General features: G+C 42.1%; 1 protein-coding gene across 1 annotated transcript in view; it reads right to left on the reverse strand.

Moving 5' to 3' along the window:
- The window catches only part of LHCGR (luteinizing hormone/choriogonadotropin receptor), a 189,173-nt gene that overhangs the window by 63,617 nt on the left and 107,329 nt on the right, over window positions 1–18,227 (reverse strand). Inside the window, exons 3-4 of the mRNA XM_075338040.1 lie at window positions 3,940–4,014; window positions 1,578–1,652 (exon numbers count right to left, since the gene is read on the reverse strand). Of these exons, the coding sequence (XP_075194155.1) occupies window positions 1,578–1,652; window positions 3,940–4,014 (150 nt within the window). The remainder of the gene's footprint in view (window positions 1–1,577; window positions 1,653–3,939; window positions 4,015–18,227) is intronic.

The following is an 18,227-nucleotide window of genomic DNA, read 5'->3' on the forward strand; positions in this document are numbered from 1 at the left end:
CTCTGTCTCTCTTTCTCTCTCTCTCTCTTTCTCTCTCTCTCTTTTTCTCTCTTTCTCTCTCTGTCTCTTTCTCTCTGTCTGTCTCTCTCTCTCTCTCTCTCAAGGCTGTGATTTATTAACTATTTACAGTTTCAGTAATCAAAATGCAATATTAACCCCTTCCTGACCTTGTACTTCCTGGTGATTCTGCTGGCGCAGGAGGTGTTCCCACATGATTTCATTTTTACAACAGAATTTACTAAACCATTTTTTTTTAAGGACCACATCACATTTAAAGTGCCTAAGGGGCTTATGTGACAGGAAATATCTAAGTGAACCATTATAAAAAACTATATCTCTCAAACTGGTTAATATCACATTCAAGAAGTTTATTACCTTTTCAGGGACTTAACAGGAACTTGTGGAACAAAATAATGTTTCAGGTAATTTAATTTATCTTTAACATTGAAATAGCTGTTGTTGACTGTTCAAAATTCAACAGCCAATCATGGCGGTCGTATTTGTGGAGGGGCAGAAAAACCCCTCTTAGTGTCGAGTCCCGATGCACTGCTGTCAGAAATAACCGGCACCCTCAGGCGATCAGTTACTGTGGTGCATGATTGGCAGGAGGTACTGGTATGTCCAAGGTCAGGAAGGCACCCAAAAATAGGACGTACCAGTGTGTCCAAGGTTGTGAAGGGGTTACACAACTTTTTTTATAAAAAAAAATGATTTTTTTTTTTTAAACAGGTTAAACACTTTTTGCAATATTTATTAATGAGACTTGGACACATTATCCCTTGATCCCTAGAAATTACCCTGTACCACATATGTAGTGTATAGCATTACCAATCCTGTGAGTATTTTCTCCATCTGAGTGAAACAGTCCTGTTATATTAATCAGAGTTTCATTGAAGCGGGAACCGTTTTTTCTCAGATGGGGAGAATGAAAAAAAAAAAAAAGTTTATCCCCCTTATCCATTCTGTCAGTCCGATTTTATTTTTTACAGGCCCATAGTCTTGAATAGCCGAGTGCCTTCCGATTCTAGGAAGCAAATCGTGCATGCTGCGATTTTAAATTTATTTATTTTTCCCCTCCCCCCACCCCACATCACCCCATCGGACCACTTGGTCAGAGGAAAAAAAATCGGACATATGCACTACCTCATTGAATAGTAGTGAGTGAAGTGCGATCCAATATTTTGTCGGATACCATGCTGATCGAAAATATAGTCGTCTTGCATGAGCCCCTATGCGGACAAGATGCCTACTAAACCACATTTCATCGTAGACATGTAAAGAATTAATTGAGCGCAGCAAACACTGCTACATCTCTGCCAGGAGAGAGAACTGACCATTGTAAGGCATCAGTGAATACTGGATCATGATTCTAATGCGAAAATGACTGCCTTACAATTTCACTACGGAAAGTGGAACATCCATAAGGATGTGAAAAATCAACGAGAGGACGAGATGTGGTTAACATATTTTTTTAACATATTTTTTTTCTTGTGTGCTGGAAACATAATATTCAGTGAATGTAGAAAAATCTATAAAACCACAGATTACAAAATGTAATTGTAAAGAAAATTTCTTACAAGTATTTTAATTTTGTTAGGTTTCCAAAGGCTCCGCGTCCAATATGGACCAGGTTTTTTGTGTTTCTGATTGTTCTAAAATAAGAAAAAAAAAAGAAAAAAAAAAGATTAGCACAATATTATAGTTTAGGATAGTCCTCATTTTGAATACAGTGGTTATTGAAATGGGGTGTACAGGGATAATTAGTATTATTGAACATTCTAGAATTAGCCATGTCACTAGAAATATACTATTCTTATACGTTGTAAATTTTTATCAAACATTCGCTTACTATGGGCGTGATAACATGATTACCAAGAGCCGGCGTCATCGCAGCTCCTTGAAGTCTTGCGCATGTGCGTGGCTTATTTCATCTGTATCAGTGCACCTCAGAAACTGAGGCATATGTGACGCCCTGGAAAACCAGGTATAGGTACGTGTAGGCCCCCGCATAACACCTATCCCACACAAGCTTAAAACAGCTGACCTGAAACCCTAGTCACCCCCCTTAGGGTAGGACAGACATACGAGTGGGCGGAACCAGGCGTTTGGGAACGCTCACCTAGGGGTCTAGAAAACCTGGGGTGGGAAAACAGTCAGATAAGTTAAGGCTTTGAAGTTGACAGACGTCAGGGTCGGAGCCCTGACGTACTGGCTAGGTGGCAGATGGTAGCCATAGTCGGCAGGAGACGGGAAGACAGCTCGGCAGATCCGAAGTGGACCAGGACAGGGTAGGAGCCAACCGGTACCGACACCGGAGACCCGACCGGAAACCGTGTGCACAGAGTGGGTACTTGGACCCTGAAGCCAGGACCGGCACCGACGGCCTAGCTAATTAAAACCAGAAGTCCCAGAGAGGGGTCATTTAACATTTCTACCTTTTGGAATCCATAAAGCTCAAAATGCCTGGGACTTCTAGTGTTAACCGATTGAGGGCAGGATTCTAGGTCCTGTCCCAACCTAAGTCCCGAAAAGTAGACAACCACCCACAGAGAGGGATAGGGCCACTGCCAGGGCCTGTAGATCTCACGGGTCAGCGTCAGACGGGCACGGCTCCCAAACAAAGGACCGGGAGCAGACTCCTGCGTTACACAGCGGGAAGTCCAACACAGAACACACTAAGTGCAGAGGAGAGAGACTTTGACTAAAAGCCCGGGAGTGGGACCAGATACACCCGTCTGCGGCAGCCGGCCACCATCACTTTGGTTTACCACAAGACTTGTGTGTACTATTCGACCGTGAGTAACATCCCCGGCCTGGCCGGGTACGCCGGCCCCTGCAATCACCATCCTCCGCACAGAGACACTGGGCCCCGGGGCATCCATCCCTACCCACGGAGGGGTTAACATCCAGCTGCCATCACATCTCCCCGGGTTTCCCATAACAGCAGCGGTGGTGCTACATCTCACCACACACCATGCGTGTCCGCGCGACCCCCGGATCCGGAGAACCCCTCAAGCCGCACCGTAGATCTGGATCCGAGCAGCGGTGGCTGCTGGTACGGTGGCGGCACACATACACCTGGCTTCAAAGGTGCACTGGCACTGCTGAAATGAGCTGTGCGTATGCGCAAGATTTCCAGGAGCTACGGTGACGTAGATGACTCTTGGAAATTATGTTATCACGCCCACACTGGAGATAAAATGGAAAGAGGTCCAACTAGTCTGGGGAACTAATGCCCAGTCGACTAGTCAAAGGCCTTATTAGCATAGGAACAGCGCAGTTTATAAATGCTGTTTACAAATATTGATTTTAGTAAATCACATTATACAGGGCTGGTTAGGGAGGGAAATTGGCATAAACATGTGATGCTGATGGGTTGGAGGGGATGTGGAGACCTGACAGGTTCCCTTTAAAGGGTTTGTCAGCTTTGAACAATCCATTTTTTGTTAAAAGGGTCCTTTGATGATAAACTGATCCCATGATGTCCTCACCAGTCAACTATAATCTGTAACACTTAGGGGACACATACAGAAGTGGGCCCCTGTGCAAGAACAATATATGTGCCCTTTGTAGCCGACTAACTCAGCATAAGGCAGAAATGGACCCTCTAACCTCCAGGACCCCTGGCTGCACCAATGATATGTCCGTCCATGATATAGGGCAACCTAGTCCCAAGTGTATTCCACTGCAGCACCCCCACAGGAGAAGAGCAGCATGACAACTTATAATGAAAATGCACAGTTCACTCAGGTCAATATATAACTTAGATCTCCCCAATAAGAAAAAGGGAATTATTTACCCAAATATTATGTTAGTCCTGGATAGACGGGCAGATACTTCTCTTACCCCAATATCATTATATACTCATTTGTCTCCTATTGCGTTTATTGTGTGTAAACCTCAGATATGTAGTGGAAACAAAAAAGCAATTGCACTTACAATTCTGTTAGGTTGAGAAGTTTGGCAAATGCGTGATTATGAATACTTTCCAGTGAATCGCTTTGGGATATTGCTCTGTAACAAAAATAGAAGAAAAAAAAATGATGAAAAAGTATAGTTTATAAAGTTTCAGGTTATAACAAGTTTTGTGCAATAAAATCATATTCTTTGATCTCACTTGGGAGACTTATATGATTTATTTTCTCTGTTACAGCCAGGTTGTATTTACTACATTCACCAACCAGATTTAAGAAAAGTGTTTGCCATCGTACTGCATTTCAGCATTACGTCCAGTATCACGATAAATGGAAATTAAAGGGTTTTTTTTACCTTCAGCCATAGAGGTAATTTACAAGTAAATAATGTTTTAAATATGTTTAGTAGCCTCACAGGAAGAATCGCTTCCAGGCAGCACAGGGGGTCGTGAGCAGTCAGTGCTCAGTGCACATTGGGTGCATTGTAATCATTCACCCTACTACAGGAGCAGACAGAAAGAAAAGGGCCCCTGTGCAAGAACAATATATGGGCCCTTTGCAGCTCAATGGCCGATCATAATGCACAATTCCACCTGCTTTAAAGGTATAAATGGTCCCCCTTACCTGTGGGCTCCTGTGTGGCTTCACAGTGTGACGTTAGTCACTACACGAGTAAATTAGGATAGTCAAAAGTTCTGGGGTCAGGTACCAGAAGATTACACCAAGATTAAGGGGATAGGCACAGGCATAATCAGGTCATAGTTAGAATACCTGAATGGTAAAGGATCAGAGTAGAGGCACAAGGCAAAATGATGGTCGAAGTCAATGGTCAGGTAGAGCTCTGGGAGAGACTGCTCAGCTAAATAGCTGAACAATGACTGGGAACGGAGAACACCTGCGTAAACTCAGCACCTCACAGTATGAGATTGGACGACTGAGCTGTCACTCAAAACACTGGCAGCTCGGTATACCCCTGCTCCAGGTTGGTTCACTGAGCGGCAGAATCGTACCACACAAGTTGTACCAATGCTGTGTGTTCCTCTGCCCAGCACTATGGCTGCAGGTAAAAAGATTTTTTTTTTTTTTATGACCAATTCCTTTTAACTTTTTGGGAGGTCCTTAGCAAAAAATTAGCTGGGCACCAATTTTTAAGCTTTGGGATACTGAATGGTTCACATGGATGCATACCGCAGCTGGAGCCGTCTATGCTGTTGAACCATTAACCTTCTGAAGTTCCTTTATAAGAAGAAAGAAAGTTGGAAACATATCGGTATAGGATGCAAGCAACTATTGAGCTCCAGACTGTGCTCCTCAGTAGCTGACGGACTGCTCTGAAAGTGAGAACAAAATGATCAGCCAAGTTCCAACAGACCTCATCCGACTTCATCTGTTGGAAGAAAATCAGGAGGACCCCATACACATCAGTCTGTTAGTCAATGCCACTAACATCTGTGGGTTTGAACGAATTTAGTCTGTGTGGAACAAGTATACCCTTCTTATATCTATCACCCCAATAGGAAGTAATATTCCACTTGCTAATTCATAGTGCGGTGGACACGCTTTGCCTGTTGTTACCGACAGAGGGGCCAATGGCTGCACAATTGGGTAACAAAACTGGGCAGCAGATGACCATCTTGATGGATGGAGTGTACTCAACATTCAACCAGCTGTACCTTCAGGCTCTATCCTTAAGGCGGCGTTACACAGGATGATATATCATGCGATTGCACCCGCCCCCGTCGTTTGTGCATCACAGGCAATTTGTTGCCCGTGGCGCACAAAGTCGTTTACCCCTGTCACACGTACTTACCTCCCGAACGACGTCGCTGTGGGCGGCGAACATCCTCTTCCTGAAGGGGGAGGGACGTTCGGCATCACAGCGACGTCACACAGTGGCCGCCCAATAAAAGCGGAGGGGCGGAGATGAGCGGGACGTAACATCCCGCCCACCTCCTTCGTTCCGCATTGCCGGCGGGATGCACGGAAGCTGTGTGCATCGTTCCCGAGGTGTCACACGGAGCGATGTGCGCTGCCTCGGGAACGACGAACCACCGACGCGCAGAAAAAGGAACAATTTTATGAAAATGTACGACGTGTCAACGAGCAACGGTAAGGTGAGTATTTTTGCTTGTTAACAGTCGCTCGTAGCTGTCACACGCTATGATATATCAAACGATGCTGGATGTGCGTCACGGAATCCATGACCCCGACGACATATCGCCCGATATATCGCAGCGTGTAACACCCCCCTTAGTCTAAGGGCTATAGTTGTTGGCAGGGGCCTAATAAAAGTATTTTTAAAAGAGCTCCTTGTGCTCAAGATACACAAGATTGTATACAAGTCTGACAGATAAAAAATAGACACCCTAATTTCTATTTCATTTTTTATTTCACAGAACCACTTGTTACAAATGCCAATTATGCATAATATAGCTTATTTGTCCCATTGCTGGCTTCTTGACCTGGCTGGCAGGGGATTAATGAGCTAGCTAACTTGTGGAATGTTGTTGACCCACTCGGCATGCAAACAATGTAAAAAGCTCCATGGCAAGCAGATTGCCATGAATGTTATCTCATCGCATGATCAAGCATAGCCCAAGCATGTTCTATGGGATTTGTGTGAGGTGACTGACTGATCCATGGAGCTTCTGGATGCCTTTTTTTTTTTTTTTTTGCTAGACAACTAAATCAAAACTTGGCACTCAGAGTTTCAGTGAAACAGAAAAATGTGTTAATAAAAAAAATCCTCCAAAAAATAGACGTTTCGGTCCACCTCGTACCTTCATTAGTACAGATTACAGAGAGAAAGCTGTGGCAGAGAGGCGCATCTGTGTGACATTCACCACTGAGAGTCATATTGTGTAGGTGACATAAACAGCATGTCTCTGTCAGCGGTGGATGCCACATAGCTTTTTTTTTGCAATCTGTACTGAGGAAGGTCCGAGGCCGAAACGTCTATGATGAAGGTCTGGGACCGAAACGTCTATTTTTTTTTTTTTTATTGCAAGCTCTTTATTAAACATATGTTTTCTACTTCAGTGAGACTCTGCGTGGCAAGTTTTGATTTAGCTGATTATGAGATCGGATCCGACTTGAGCACTGCCACCACAAAAGTGCCACGGCATATGTTACCTCTTTTTTGCTAGACAGTCTTGGATCCTTTTAGCAAAGTGGCAAGGAGCTCCATTTTCTGTAAACAGGGTGGTTCTTTTGTTCAGCAGCCCACCTAAGAAAATTTGAAGAAGACCCAGTGTAATTCCATAGTTGTGTTAAGTCTTTGAAGTAAGCAAATGGTAGTTTTAATGTTTAGATTTAGAATTTATATTAAGTGGATGCTGTGAAATAAGGCAGTGTTTAAAAAGTAGAGCATCTACAAATGCATCTCAATAAATTAGAATATCATCAAAAAGTTAGTTTATCTCAGTATTTCAATACAAAAAGAGAAACATATTATATAATCATTACACACAGAGTGATCTATTTCTATATATTATATAGTCATTACACAGAGTGATCTATTCCTATATATTATATAGAGTCATTACACACAGAGGGATCTATTCCTATATATTATATAGAGTCATTACACACAGAGTGATCTATTTCTATATATTATATAGTCATTACACACAGAGGGATCTATTCCTATATATTATATAGAGTCATTACACACAGAGGGATCTATTTCAAGTGTTTATTTCTGTTAATTTTGATGATTGTGGCTTACAGCCAATGAAAACCCAAAAGTCATTATCTCAGAAAATTAGAATTATTAGCACAAAACACCTGCAAAGACTTCCTATATGTTTAAAATGGTCCCTTAGTCTGATTCAGTAGACTACACAATCATGGGGAAGACAACTGACTAGAGTTCAAAAATCCGGGAGCGGCTGATCACTGCAGGATTGAAAAAAAAATCCGGATCCGTTCCAGATTCAGGTGCCCATATAAGTCTATAGGGACTAGAATCCGGAAACTAAAAATGTTTGTGGAGGGGATAGGGGGGTAGGAGGAGCAAATGGTGTACTAACCCGAGGCTGTGTCATGGCAGAAAACGCCTTCCGGAACAGGCAATTCAATATATATTGTTTTCCTTGCCCACTGGCACGTGTAATTGGTTGCAGTTAGACGTGCCACCACCCTGAGTGAAAGCGTGTCAGCTGACTGCAACCAATCACAGACGGCAGGATGGCCGGTGGGCAGGGAAAGCAGTGCAAGTGTCTGCAGGTGAGTATGGTGAACGTGCATGTGTTTCAGAAACAAATGCACGTTCCTGTCAGAAGTGTTTGCGGTTCTGCCGGTTGATGCAGCTTTTTTTTTATTATTATTTAACCCTAGAACGTATACCTGGGGCCTCGCAGGCCTGCTAGGTCACTTGTTTTCTATGGTAAATTTCTATGGTTGTGTGCCGCCCCCACGTCAGCAGCCTGGCTGCTCGGATACGGATCTGCGGTGGCTTGAGGGGCGTCCGGACCCGGGGGTCGTGCAGCCACTCAAATAAAGGGGGTATTTACAGGGGATGGTTTATTTAAAGTTTGTGACGCCACCCGTGGTGTGTGGTAAGGTGGAGTACCACCGCTGCAGCTGGAAGTACCCGGGGGAGATGGAGTGGGCAGCTAGGTGTTTAACCCCTCCACAGGTAGGGGGTAATGCCCTGGGACTCAGTGATAGTGACGGAGATGTGTTATTGGGGAGGTAAGGGTCACTTGCGCACTCACTCAGTCCATAAAGCTGACACGAACAACTTAGTAAACCAAAGTTCTGGACACCACTACTGCTGAGGGGAGCACGTTTGGGTCCCGTTCCTGCTGGTGTAGCCTGATGATCTGTGACCTTTCCCTTGGCACCTTGTTCTTTTCTTAGTTTGTCCCTATAGCTTGAAACTAGTTGGGTCCCGCTCCCCAGAGTGGCTAACTGAGGGAGCTTGCTCTCAGGGTTCACACTTGGGATTTCCTGGACCGTTTTAGTGGGAAGTCCTTTCCCCTTCATTGCGCTAGTACCCCGATTTTGGAGCAGGTGGAGAGCGGATCTTGAAGGCTCCATTCTCGTCGGGTAAATTGTCAGGTTGCCTGAAGCTACTCCTTTACCTAGGGTCCACGTACCCCTTGTTGCCCTGATCCCAGCCCGGTGATGGTATAAGGCCGCCAACTGTCCTCCACGACAATACCGTGTCCCTTGTCATGATCCCCCTGCGACCGGGGGCCCAGCTCCTACTAGGCCCAGACCACCGTCTGCTACCTAGTACTTCCAAGGAGCCCAGATCCTGACCTCCTCTCTCCTTCACTTCCAACACTACACTCCTCACTCCTGACACTCCTGATCTCCCCTTACCAATCCCCCAAGTGGGCGACCCTATTCCATTCAGGCCGTCCACTGGTGTGTCTGGTGGGTGTGGTGCAGAGTGTTCCTAGGATTTTGATTAGCTGGTTTTGGCAATACCATTGGTTAGGGACCCGTAACCAAGGAGGAGGTGGATATTGCACAGAAGGGCAGATTGCACAATACCCTGTGACGACCTGAAAGGCCAGGGCGTCACAGTTGCGTGTTCTAGGGTTAAACAAATTAAAAAAAAAAAAAAACAACTTGTGGTCTCCCCTAATTTTCATCCCCAGCCAAGATAAAGCCGGATGGGGACTGGTATTCTCAGCCCGCAGCCGCGCGGATCCAGACTTTTACAGTTTGGATCCGCTCAGCCCTACTGCTGATTTGACAGATGTCCAGAATGCAGTCATTGACACAGTCCACAAGGAGGGTAAGCCACAAAAGGTCATTGCTAAAGGAGCTGGCTGTACACAGAGTGCTTTATCCTAGTATATTAATGGAAAGTTGAGTGGAAGTAAAAAGTGTGGTAGAAAAAGGTGCATAAGTAACTAGGATAAGCACAGCCTTGATAGGATTGTTAAAGGTTATTCAAAAATTTGGGGGAGATTCACAAGGAGTGCACTGCTGCTGGAATCAGTGCTTCAAGAGCCACCACACACAGACGTATTCAGGACATAGGCTACAACTGTTGTATTCCTTGTGTCAAGCCACTCATGGCCAACAGGCAATGCCAGAAGTGTCTTACCTAGGTCAAGGAAAAGCACACAATCCAAGCTGTTTGAGGTCTAGTGTGATGTTTCCACAATCAGTGAAGAGGGTTGAGGAGCCATGTCATCTGCTGGTGTAGCTCCACTGTGTTTTATCAAGACCAAAGTCAGTGCAGCCGTCTACCAGGAAATTTTAGAGCACTTCATGCTTCCCTCTGCTGACAAGTTTTGTGGAGATGGAAACTTAATTTTCTAGCAGGACTTTGCACCTGTCCACTCTGCCAAAAGTACCAATACCTGGTTTACTAACCACAGTATCACTGTGCTTGATTGGCCAGAAAACTCACCTGACCAAAACCCCATAGAGAATCTATAGGGTATTGTCAAGAGGAAGATGAGAGACACAAGATGCAACAATACAGATGAAGTGAAACCTGCTATCAAAGAAACCTGGCCTTCCATAACATCTCAGCAGTGCCACAGGCTGATCGCCTCCATGCCACGCCACATTGATGCAGTAATTCATGCAAAAGGAGCCCTGACCAAGTATTGAGGCATTTACTGTACAGACTTTTCAGTAGGCGTCAACATTTCTGAATTTCAAATATTTTTTTCAGTTGGTCATATTATAATCTAATTTTCTGAGATAATGACTTTTGGGTTTTCATTGGCTGTAAGCCATAATCATCAACATTAACAGAAATAAACACCTGAAATAGATCCCTCTGTGTGTAATGACTCTATATAATATATAGGAATAGATCCCTCTGTGTGTAATAACTCTATATAATATATAGGAATAAATCCCTCTGTGTGTAATGACTCTACAGTCATGGCCAAAGGTTTTGAGAATGACACCAAAATTATATTTTCACATGATCAGTTGCCCTCTGGTTTTTAATTGTGTTTGTCTGATGTTTACATCACATACAGAAATATAATTGCAATCATATTATGAGTCCCAAAAGGTTATATTGACAGTTAGAATGAGTTAATGCAGCAAGTCAATATTTGCAGTGTTGACCCTTCTTCTTCAGGACCTCTGCAATTCTCCCTGGCATGCTCTCAATCAACTTCTGGACCAAATCCTGACTGATAGCTGTCCATTCTTGCATAAGCAATGCTTGCATTTTGCCAGAATTTGTTGTTTTTTGTTTGTCCATCCGTCTCTTGATGATTGCCCACAAGTTCTCAATGGGATTAAGATCTGGGGAGTTTCCAGGCCATGGACCCAAAATCTCTATGTTTTGTTCCATGAGCCATTTAGTGATCACCTTTGCTTTATGGCAAGGTGCTCCATCATGCTGGAAAAGGCATTTTTAGGCGCCAAACTGCTCTTTGACAGTTGGGAGAAGTTGCTCTTGGAGGACATTCTGGTACCATTCTTTATTCATGGCTGTGTTTTTAGGCAAGACTGAGTGAGCCGATTCCCTTGGCTGAGAAGCAACCCCACACATGAATCGTTTCAGGATGCTTAACAGTTGGCATGAGACAAGACTGGTGGTAGCGCTCACCTCTTCTTCTCCTAATAAGCTGTTTTTCAGATGTCCCAAACAATCGAAAAGGGGATTCATCTGAGAAAATGACTTTACCCCAGTCCTCAGCAGTCCACTCCCTGTACCTTTTGCAGAATATCAGTCGGTCCCTGATGTTTTTTTTGGAGAGAAGTGGCTTATTTGCTGCCCTCCTTGAAACCAGGCCTTGCTCAAAGAGTCTCCGCCTCACAGCGCGTGCAGAAGCACTCACACCAGCCTGCTGCTATTGCTGAGCTAGCTCGGCACTGCTGGTAGTCTGATCCCGCAGCTGAAACAGTTTTAAGATACGGTCCTGGCGTTTGCTGGTCCTTCTTGGGCGCCCTGGAGCCTTTTTGGCAACAATGGAAGCTCTCTCCTTGAAGTTCTTGATGATGCGATAGATTGTTGACTGAGGTGCAATCTTTGTAGCTGCGATACTCTTCCCTGTTAGGCCATTTCTGTGCAGAGCAATGATGGCTGCACGTGTTTCTTTGGAGATAACCATGATTAACTGAAGAAAAACAATGATACCAAACACCAGCCTCCTTTTAAAGTGTCCAGTGGTGTCATTCTTACTTAATCATGATTGATCGCCAGCCCTGTCCTCATCAACACCCACACCTGTGTTAATGGAACAATCACTAAAACAATGTTAGCTGCTCCTTTTAAGGCAGGAATGCAATGATGTTGAAATCTGTTTCGGGGGTTAAAGTTCATTTTCTTAGCCAATGTTGACTTTGCAAGTAATTGCTGTTTAGCTGATCACTGTTTATGACATTCTGGAGTATATGCAAATTGCCATTAGAAAAACTTAAGCAGTAGACTTTGTAAAAATTAATATTTGTAGCATTCTCAAAACTTTTGGCCATGACTGTATATAATATATAGGAATAGATCTCTCTGTGTGTAAAGACTCTATATAAGGTGAGTTTCCCTTTTAGTATTGAATTAATGAAATAAATTAACTTTTTGATGATATTCTAATTAATTGTGATGCATTTGTATTTATTATTGAGTTGTCCCTCTATATTTTTAACATGATTCCGCAAGATAGTATTTAAATGGTTTCCTGACAAATTATATAACATGACACAATTCAGTTCAATAAAGATAAACATATCCATACGCCTGGGGCACCTCCATTACCAGAGGAATCTACGCAGACTGTGCATTCAGAGAGTCAGAGAACTCTATGGCTCCGTTCACACAATGAATATTTGGTGCATTTTTTATGTTGCTGTATTTCTTGCATTTTTTTAATGCATTTTGTGGTGTTTTTTTACCTGCATTTCTTTCATAATTTTTCAACAGCGGTTGTTATCTCCTTTATGGTTTGTCCTGTTTCACATAAAATTTCTTTGTTTTAGACACTTCCTGATATATAACCTTGATAAACCTATATTGATAAAGTCATGTGCATTTTTATTGCATGTAAGTACAATAAAATAGCATATGCATTTTTTTAATCCGCAGTTTGTTTCTTCATCTCATTGACCTCTATGGGGAAAATAAATAAATATTTACTGCAAGAGGGATTAACATGGTGCAGATTTCAAAACTGAACTGCAGGTCAGTTTATACACCATAGGGAAAAAAAAAAGATTTTTTTTTTGCTGGAGCTGTAAGGCTACATTCCCACAATCATTGTTTGCTGCATGTTTTCGCTGCTTCCAAAATGCTGCAATAAGTTAGTGATACACATAATCAATATATTAACCCCTTCACAACATTTGACATAGCCATAAGTCAAGGTTGGATAGGTACGCATAGCGATTGCAGCATATAGGTGGCTGGGAGAGAGAATATGCTCCGTCTAACACGCCATCAGCAACCTCGTAATATAATCGTGGGCTACCAATTGTTGCCATGGTAACCAAAGGTCAAATAATGACCTCAAGGTTTGCTGGCTATGATGGCCTTTTAGACCATGCTAGGAGAATGGTGTAAGGCTAGGGCCGCACTTTGCGGTTTTAACCTGCGTTTCTGCAGCGTTTTGAGCTGCAGCGTTTTATGGCCAAATGGCTTGCGTTTTCTGTTGCCATGTTATCCTATGGAAATTGTGAAATTTCTGACCCCACTTTGCGTTTCTAAACGCTGTGTTTAATTTGCATATTTTGTGGCAAAAATCATGCGTTCAAAGAAGCAGCATGTCAATTGTTTCTGCCATTTTGGGTGCGAAATGCTAACATTGTAGTCTATGAGAAATGGCAAAAAACAAGATTCCAGCAATTTCCAGCATTTTACCTGCTTTTCCAGTCCAGAAAACATGCGTTTTGGACAAAATAATGATTTCATATGTCCCTTTACACACACACATAGTCCGACAATTAAAATTAAGATTTTCACTAAATTATTGCTATTTTTCCATTAAATATCATATTAACGCTATAATTTCATTAAATTATTCTATTTTCATTAATTTTTACAAAAGTATAGATTTGTTTCTTTTTTTCCAATTTTTTCATTGATTTTGACTATTTAAACTTTATTTAGCAGTGTCATGATGTTCAAAACGCATCTATCAAAACGCAGGTGGAAAAGCAGGTAAAAAGCGCTGAAAACGCAGCTAAAACGCGGCAAAAACGCATGCGTTTTCAGCGCTAAATTTCTGAAAAAGGCAACTTTGGTCAAATCAATTAAGCCCAAAACGTGCGTTTAGAACTGCAAGTAGGTGAACGCAAAGTGGGGCCCTAGCTTAAGAGACATTCTGTTGGCGTCACACTGACAGGTGTAATGCATTGCCTTTCATGTGCATGGCAATGTATTATAGCAGTGATCAGACTGATAAAACTTAAAGTTCTATAGAGGGACTAAGTAAAAATATTTAAAAAAAAGCACAAAATAAAGAACAAAAAAAATGAAAAATATATATTAATAAATACATATATTTAGGTATAAACAAAATGACCAAAAAAAAGTACACATATTTGGTATTGCCTCTTTCGGAACAACCTGAGCTATAAAACTGTTACACTATTTAACCCCTTCAGTGAACACTGTAAAAAAATAAAATAAATAAAAAATGGGGCAGTAAATTATGCTTTTTCATCATACTACTGAAAAACTGAAATAGTACACAATCTAAAAGTTGCATGTAAATAAAAATGGTATTGATGAAAATGCCATCTTATCTTGCAAAAAACAAGCCCCTACTCAGCTCAGTCAGATGAAAAATAAAAAAGCTATAGCTTTTAGAAGAGAGAAATGCAAAAACAATCCTTTTTCCTACATTTTGTTTTTATTGTGTAAAAGCAGGAAATCAACAAAATATATAAATGTGGTATCGCTGTATCATACTGACCTGAAGAATAGAGCTGTCTTATTAACTACCAAAATATTGTGATGCAAAAACTTTGTACTAAATGCCTTTTTAATGAGTGATATCCAAATATAAAAAAGACAATATAAATCTGGTATTGCAGTAATCTTATTGACCCGAAGAATAAAAATATCTAATCACTTATACCGCACAGTGAACGGTGTAAAAAGTAAACAAAAGCAATTATTGACCTACTTTTAATTTGATAATTCTTCTTCCCAAAGATTGCAGTAAGGATCAGTTCACATTTATCCTGTGCTCTACGCTGAACACTTACATCGGGGTTTACAAGTAAATCTCTGAAATACATGATTCAGATGAAACCCCCGACAGAACATTCACTATAATGAAGCAGAGGGAGTAATTTTGGACTCTCTCTGGCCTATAATCTGGTGGATTAAACAGAAAAGGATCAAACATGGCCAGTTTATTCTGCCACGTGCTCTCACGCGCAGTATCCATCTGTCCTTTTGATAAAGCTGTGGGTACACACAATAAATAGATTAAACAGAAAAGGATCAAACATGGAATGCGGCGCTAAAAACGGCGGTAATTACGAACATTATTAGGGTGGATATATAAGGTGAGGCTCATCATACATGATCACACGGCCCCCCCGAGGAAGCATTGCGAAACGCGTCGGGGCTTTCCTCCTTTCCCACAGGACCTCTATCTGCAGCGGCGGCACTTGTATTTCACATATGGGTAAGCTTGGTCCCTCTGTGTAGGGCTGGATCTACTTTCTCTTCCACATGGAATTTTCTCTGGGTCTTCTATGTGGAGATCCTTTTGCATGGCTTGGGCCAAAGACCACATGCAGGGGGATATGAGATATACCCTTCTATTATATGCTGCTGAGGCCCTAAACAGGGAATAATCCGACTCTGTATCTCCATTCACCTATCTGTATTTTAATAATGTCATATGAAAAATGAAAGTGCTTCATGTTGTATATATTTTTCTAAATAAATATTTTGCATTATTATAGTTGCACTCCTTATTCAATTATTATGTATGGCCAACTAAAACTCAGTACTCTCTTTTCCTTGTATAATCCGGTGGAGTCCGTGCTTTTAAGGCTGGAAACACACCCATGCGTGTAAAATCGGTCCGACTAGGCTGGAAAAAGCTCGGCTGATTTTTGCTCACGTTAGGTCAGAGTGCAACGCAAGTGCCATGCTTGTTTTGAATAATTTAATGATTTGACTCGCGTGTGTGATGCGATTGAGATGCATGTTTCCTGCAACATCTTAACAAAATTAATTCGATTTCACATGTGTCAGATAATTAACCTTTGGAAATGTGATGTCACATTCATCTGTTGAATGATGAATGAGCGAAGTTACTGCCACACTCGCAAATTGGAACGCTGGTGCGCGTGTGTGATCCTTCTTTAAACACGCTTCCATAGGAAATCATTGTGAAAAATGGTGTGAGAAACTCGCAAAAAAGCAGCATGCTGCGATTTTTTTTCTCAGTCCGATTTGGACTGAGAAAAAAATCGCAGATGAGAGCTGAATCATTCACTAACATGTGTCCGATTCCAATGCGAGATTTTCTCGCATTGCACTACTGCGAGAAACTCGCAAGTGAGAAGCCGCCCTAAGTGTTCATGAAAGCGTGGTTGGCTACAGTTTTGTGCACGTCTAAAAAGACGGACAATGTCGAACAGAGGTCAGACGGAGTCCGAAGTAACTCTGCTCCCTCATTATAGTGAAAGGATTCGTCGGGGGTTTCACCTGAATCACATCATTTAGATATATAGATGGAATCCCTGATGTAACTGCTCAGCGTAGAGCACAGGATAAATGTGATCCAAATTTTATGTAAAATGTTCCCAATAAAAGTTTCAACTCGATCAAAAAAAAAACAAAAAGAAAAACAAGTGCCCACTCAGGTCCATCATTTGTCAATGGAAATATAGGGGTTTTCATGTTACTGGTAACAGGCTCTGGGAAAGCACTATAGCTCCCTCCCAAAAGAAATCCAACAAAATCTGCATTTCCAAATCCAAATGCCCCCCCTTCCTTCTGAGCCCCAGTGTGCCTAAACCACATGTTTATCATTACTGTAATGAGGAGAGCCTGCTTAATTTATGAGGTGTGTGTCTCGAGAAACATGAGGTGGGCCTAATGTATGGGTACTACAATGTATGGGCACTTCAATGTATGGGCACTACAGTATTCTGGACTCTGCAATGGCAGATTTACAATTTTCATTCAACATCCATTGTTGCTTGTTTCTGGAAAATATCCATGGAGTGAAAAGCGTCACTGCACCTGTTGATATATTCCCAGAAGGGTATAATTTTCAAAATGGGGTCACTTGCGAGGAATTGTATATAGAGTCTGCAAAATATTCTAGGAAAATTTGTGCTCCAAGAGTCAAATAGCCCTCCTTCCCTTGCAAGTCTCGTGGTGTGGCTAAGCAGTACTGTGTAGCCACATATGCAGTATTGCCACGTTCAGCAGAAATTGTGTGTTCAAAATTTTGGTACCTACTTTTACCCATTTCACAGTGTGAAAATGTAAGATCTGGGGCTAAAATAACATTTTTGTGGTCAAAATGTAATTATCTTTTCTTCATTGCCCCATGGTATAACATTTTGTGCCACACCTGTGATGTCAATATGATCACTACACATTTAGATGAATAATTAGGGTGTAGTTTGTAAAGTGTGGTCACTTATTGGGGGTTTTGCATTTCTGGTACTTGAGGGGCTCTGCCAAGGTGACATGGCCATAAAAAAGAGTGAATCAGCTCACCACCATGTAGTCACTCCAGGAAGGAAAATCCGGACGGTGCTCGTGGGTCAAAAAGGCTGTAGTCAATCAAAAAAAGGCGGATCCCCAGCACAGAGAACGTCCATAGAAACTTGAAATAAAGTTAAAATGACTGAGGACGATCGCGTCTGAAACGCGTAGATCGGAGGAGTTATGTTTTATTCCTTCTTCCCCCTTTTTAAACCATTATTGGAATAAAATGTAATTTTAACTTTATATCAAGTTTCTATGGACATTCTCTGTGCTGGGGATCCGCCTTTTTTTAATGTGACATGGCACCTGCAAACCATTTCAGCAAAATCTTCACTCCAATATGGCGCTCCTTCGCTTCCTAGCTTTGCACTGTGCCTTCCAAGTGATTGTTTTCGACCACATATGGGGTATCATTGTACTTGGGAGAAATGGCACAACAAATTGTAACCATAAAGAAACTATACAGTGTGTCCACCCATATCCTGTCCACGCCATTAACTTGAGAACGTCGGCAGCTATAGGAATAGAAGTGGTGTCTAGGTATAGTAAAGTATCCATGCGCTACACAATTAAACCACCTATAGCGCTACCTAGTGAAAACAACGGAGTTTACATTTTTATCTTGAAAACGGAACGAGATAGAGAAAAAAAGTGAATTACAAAGTTGTAGGGCATCATCAATTCAATACGAATTG

The sequence above is a fragment of the Anomaloglossus baeobatrachus genome, chromosome 3 (assembly GCF_048569485.1).
Source record: "Anomaloglossus baeobatrachus isolate aAnoBae1 chromosome 3, aAnoBae1.hap1, whole genome shotgun sequence".
In the NCBI taxonomy this organism is placed as follows: Eukaryota; Metazoa; Chordata; class Amphibia; order Anura; family Aromobatidae; genus Anomaloglossus; species Anomaloglossus baeobatrachus.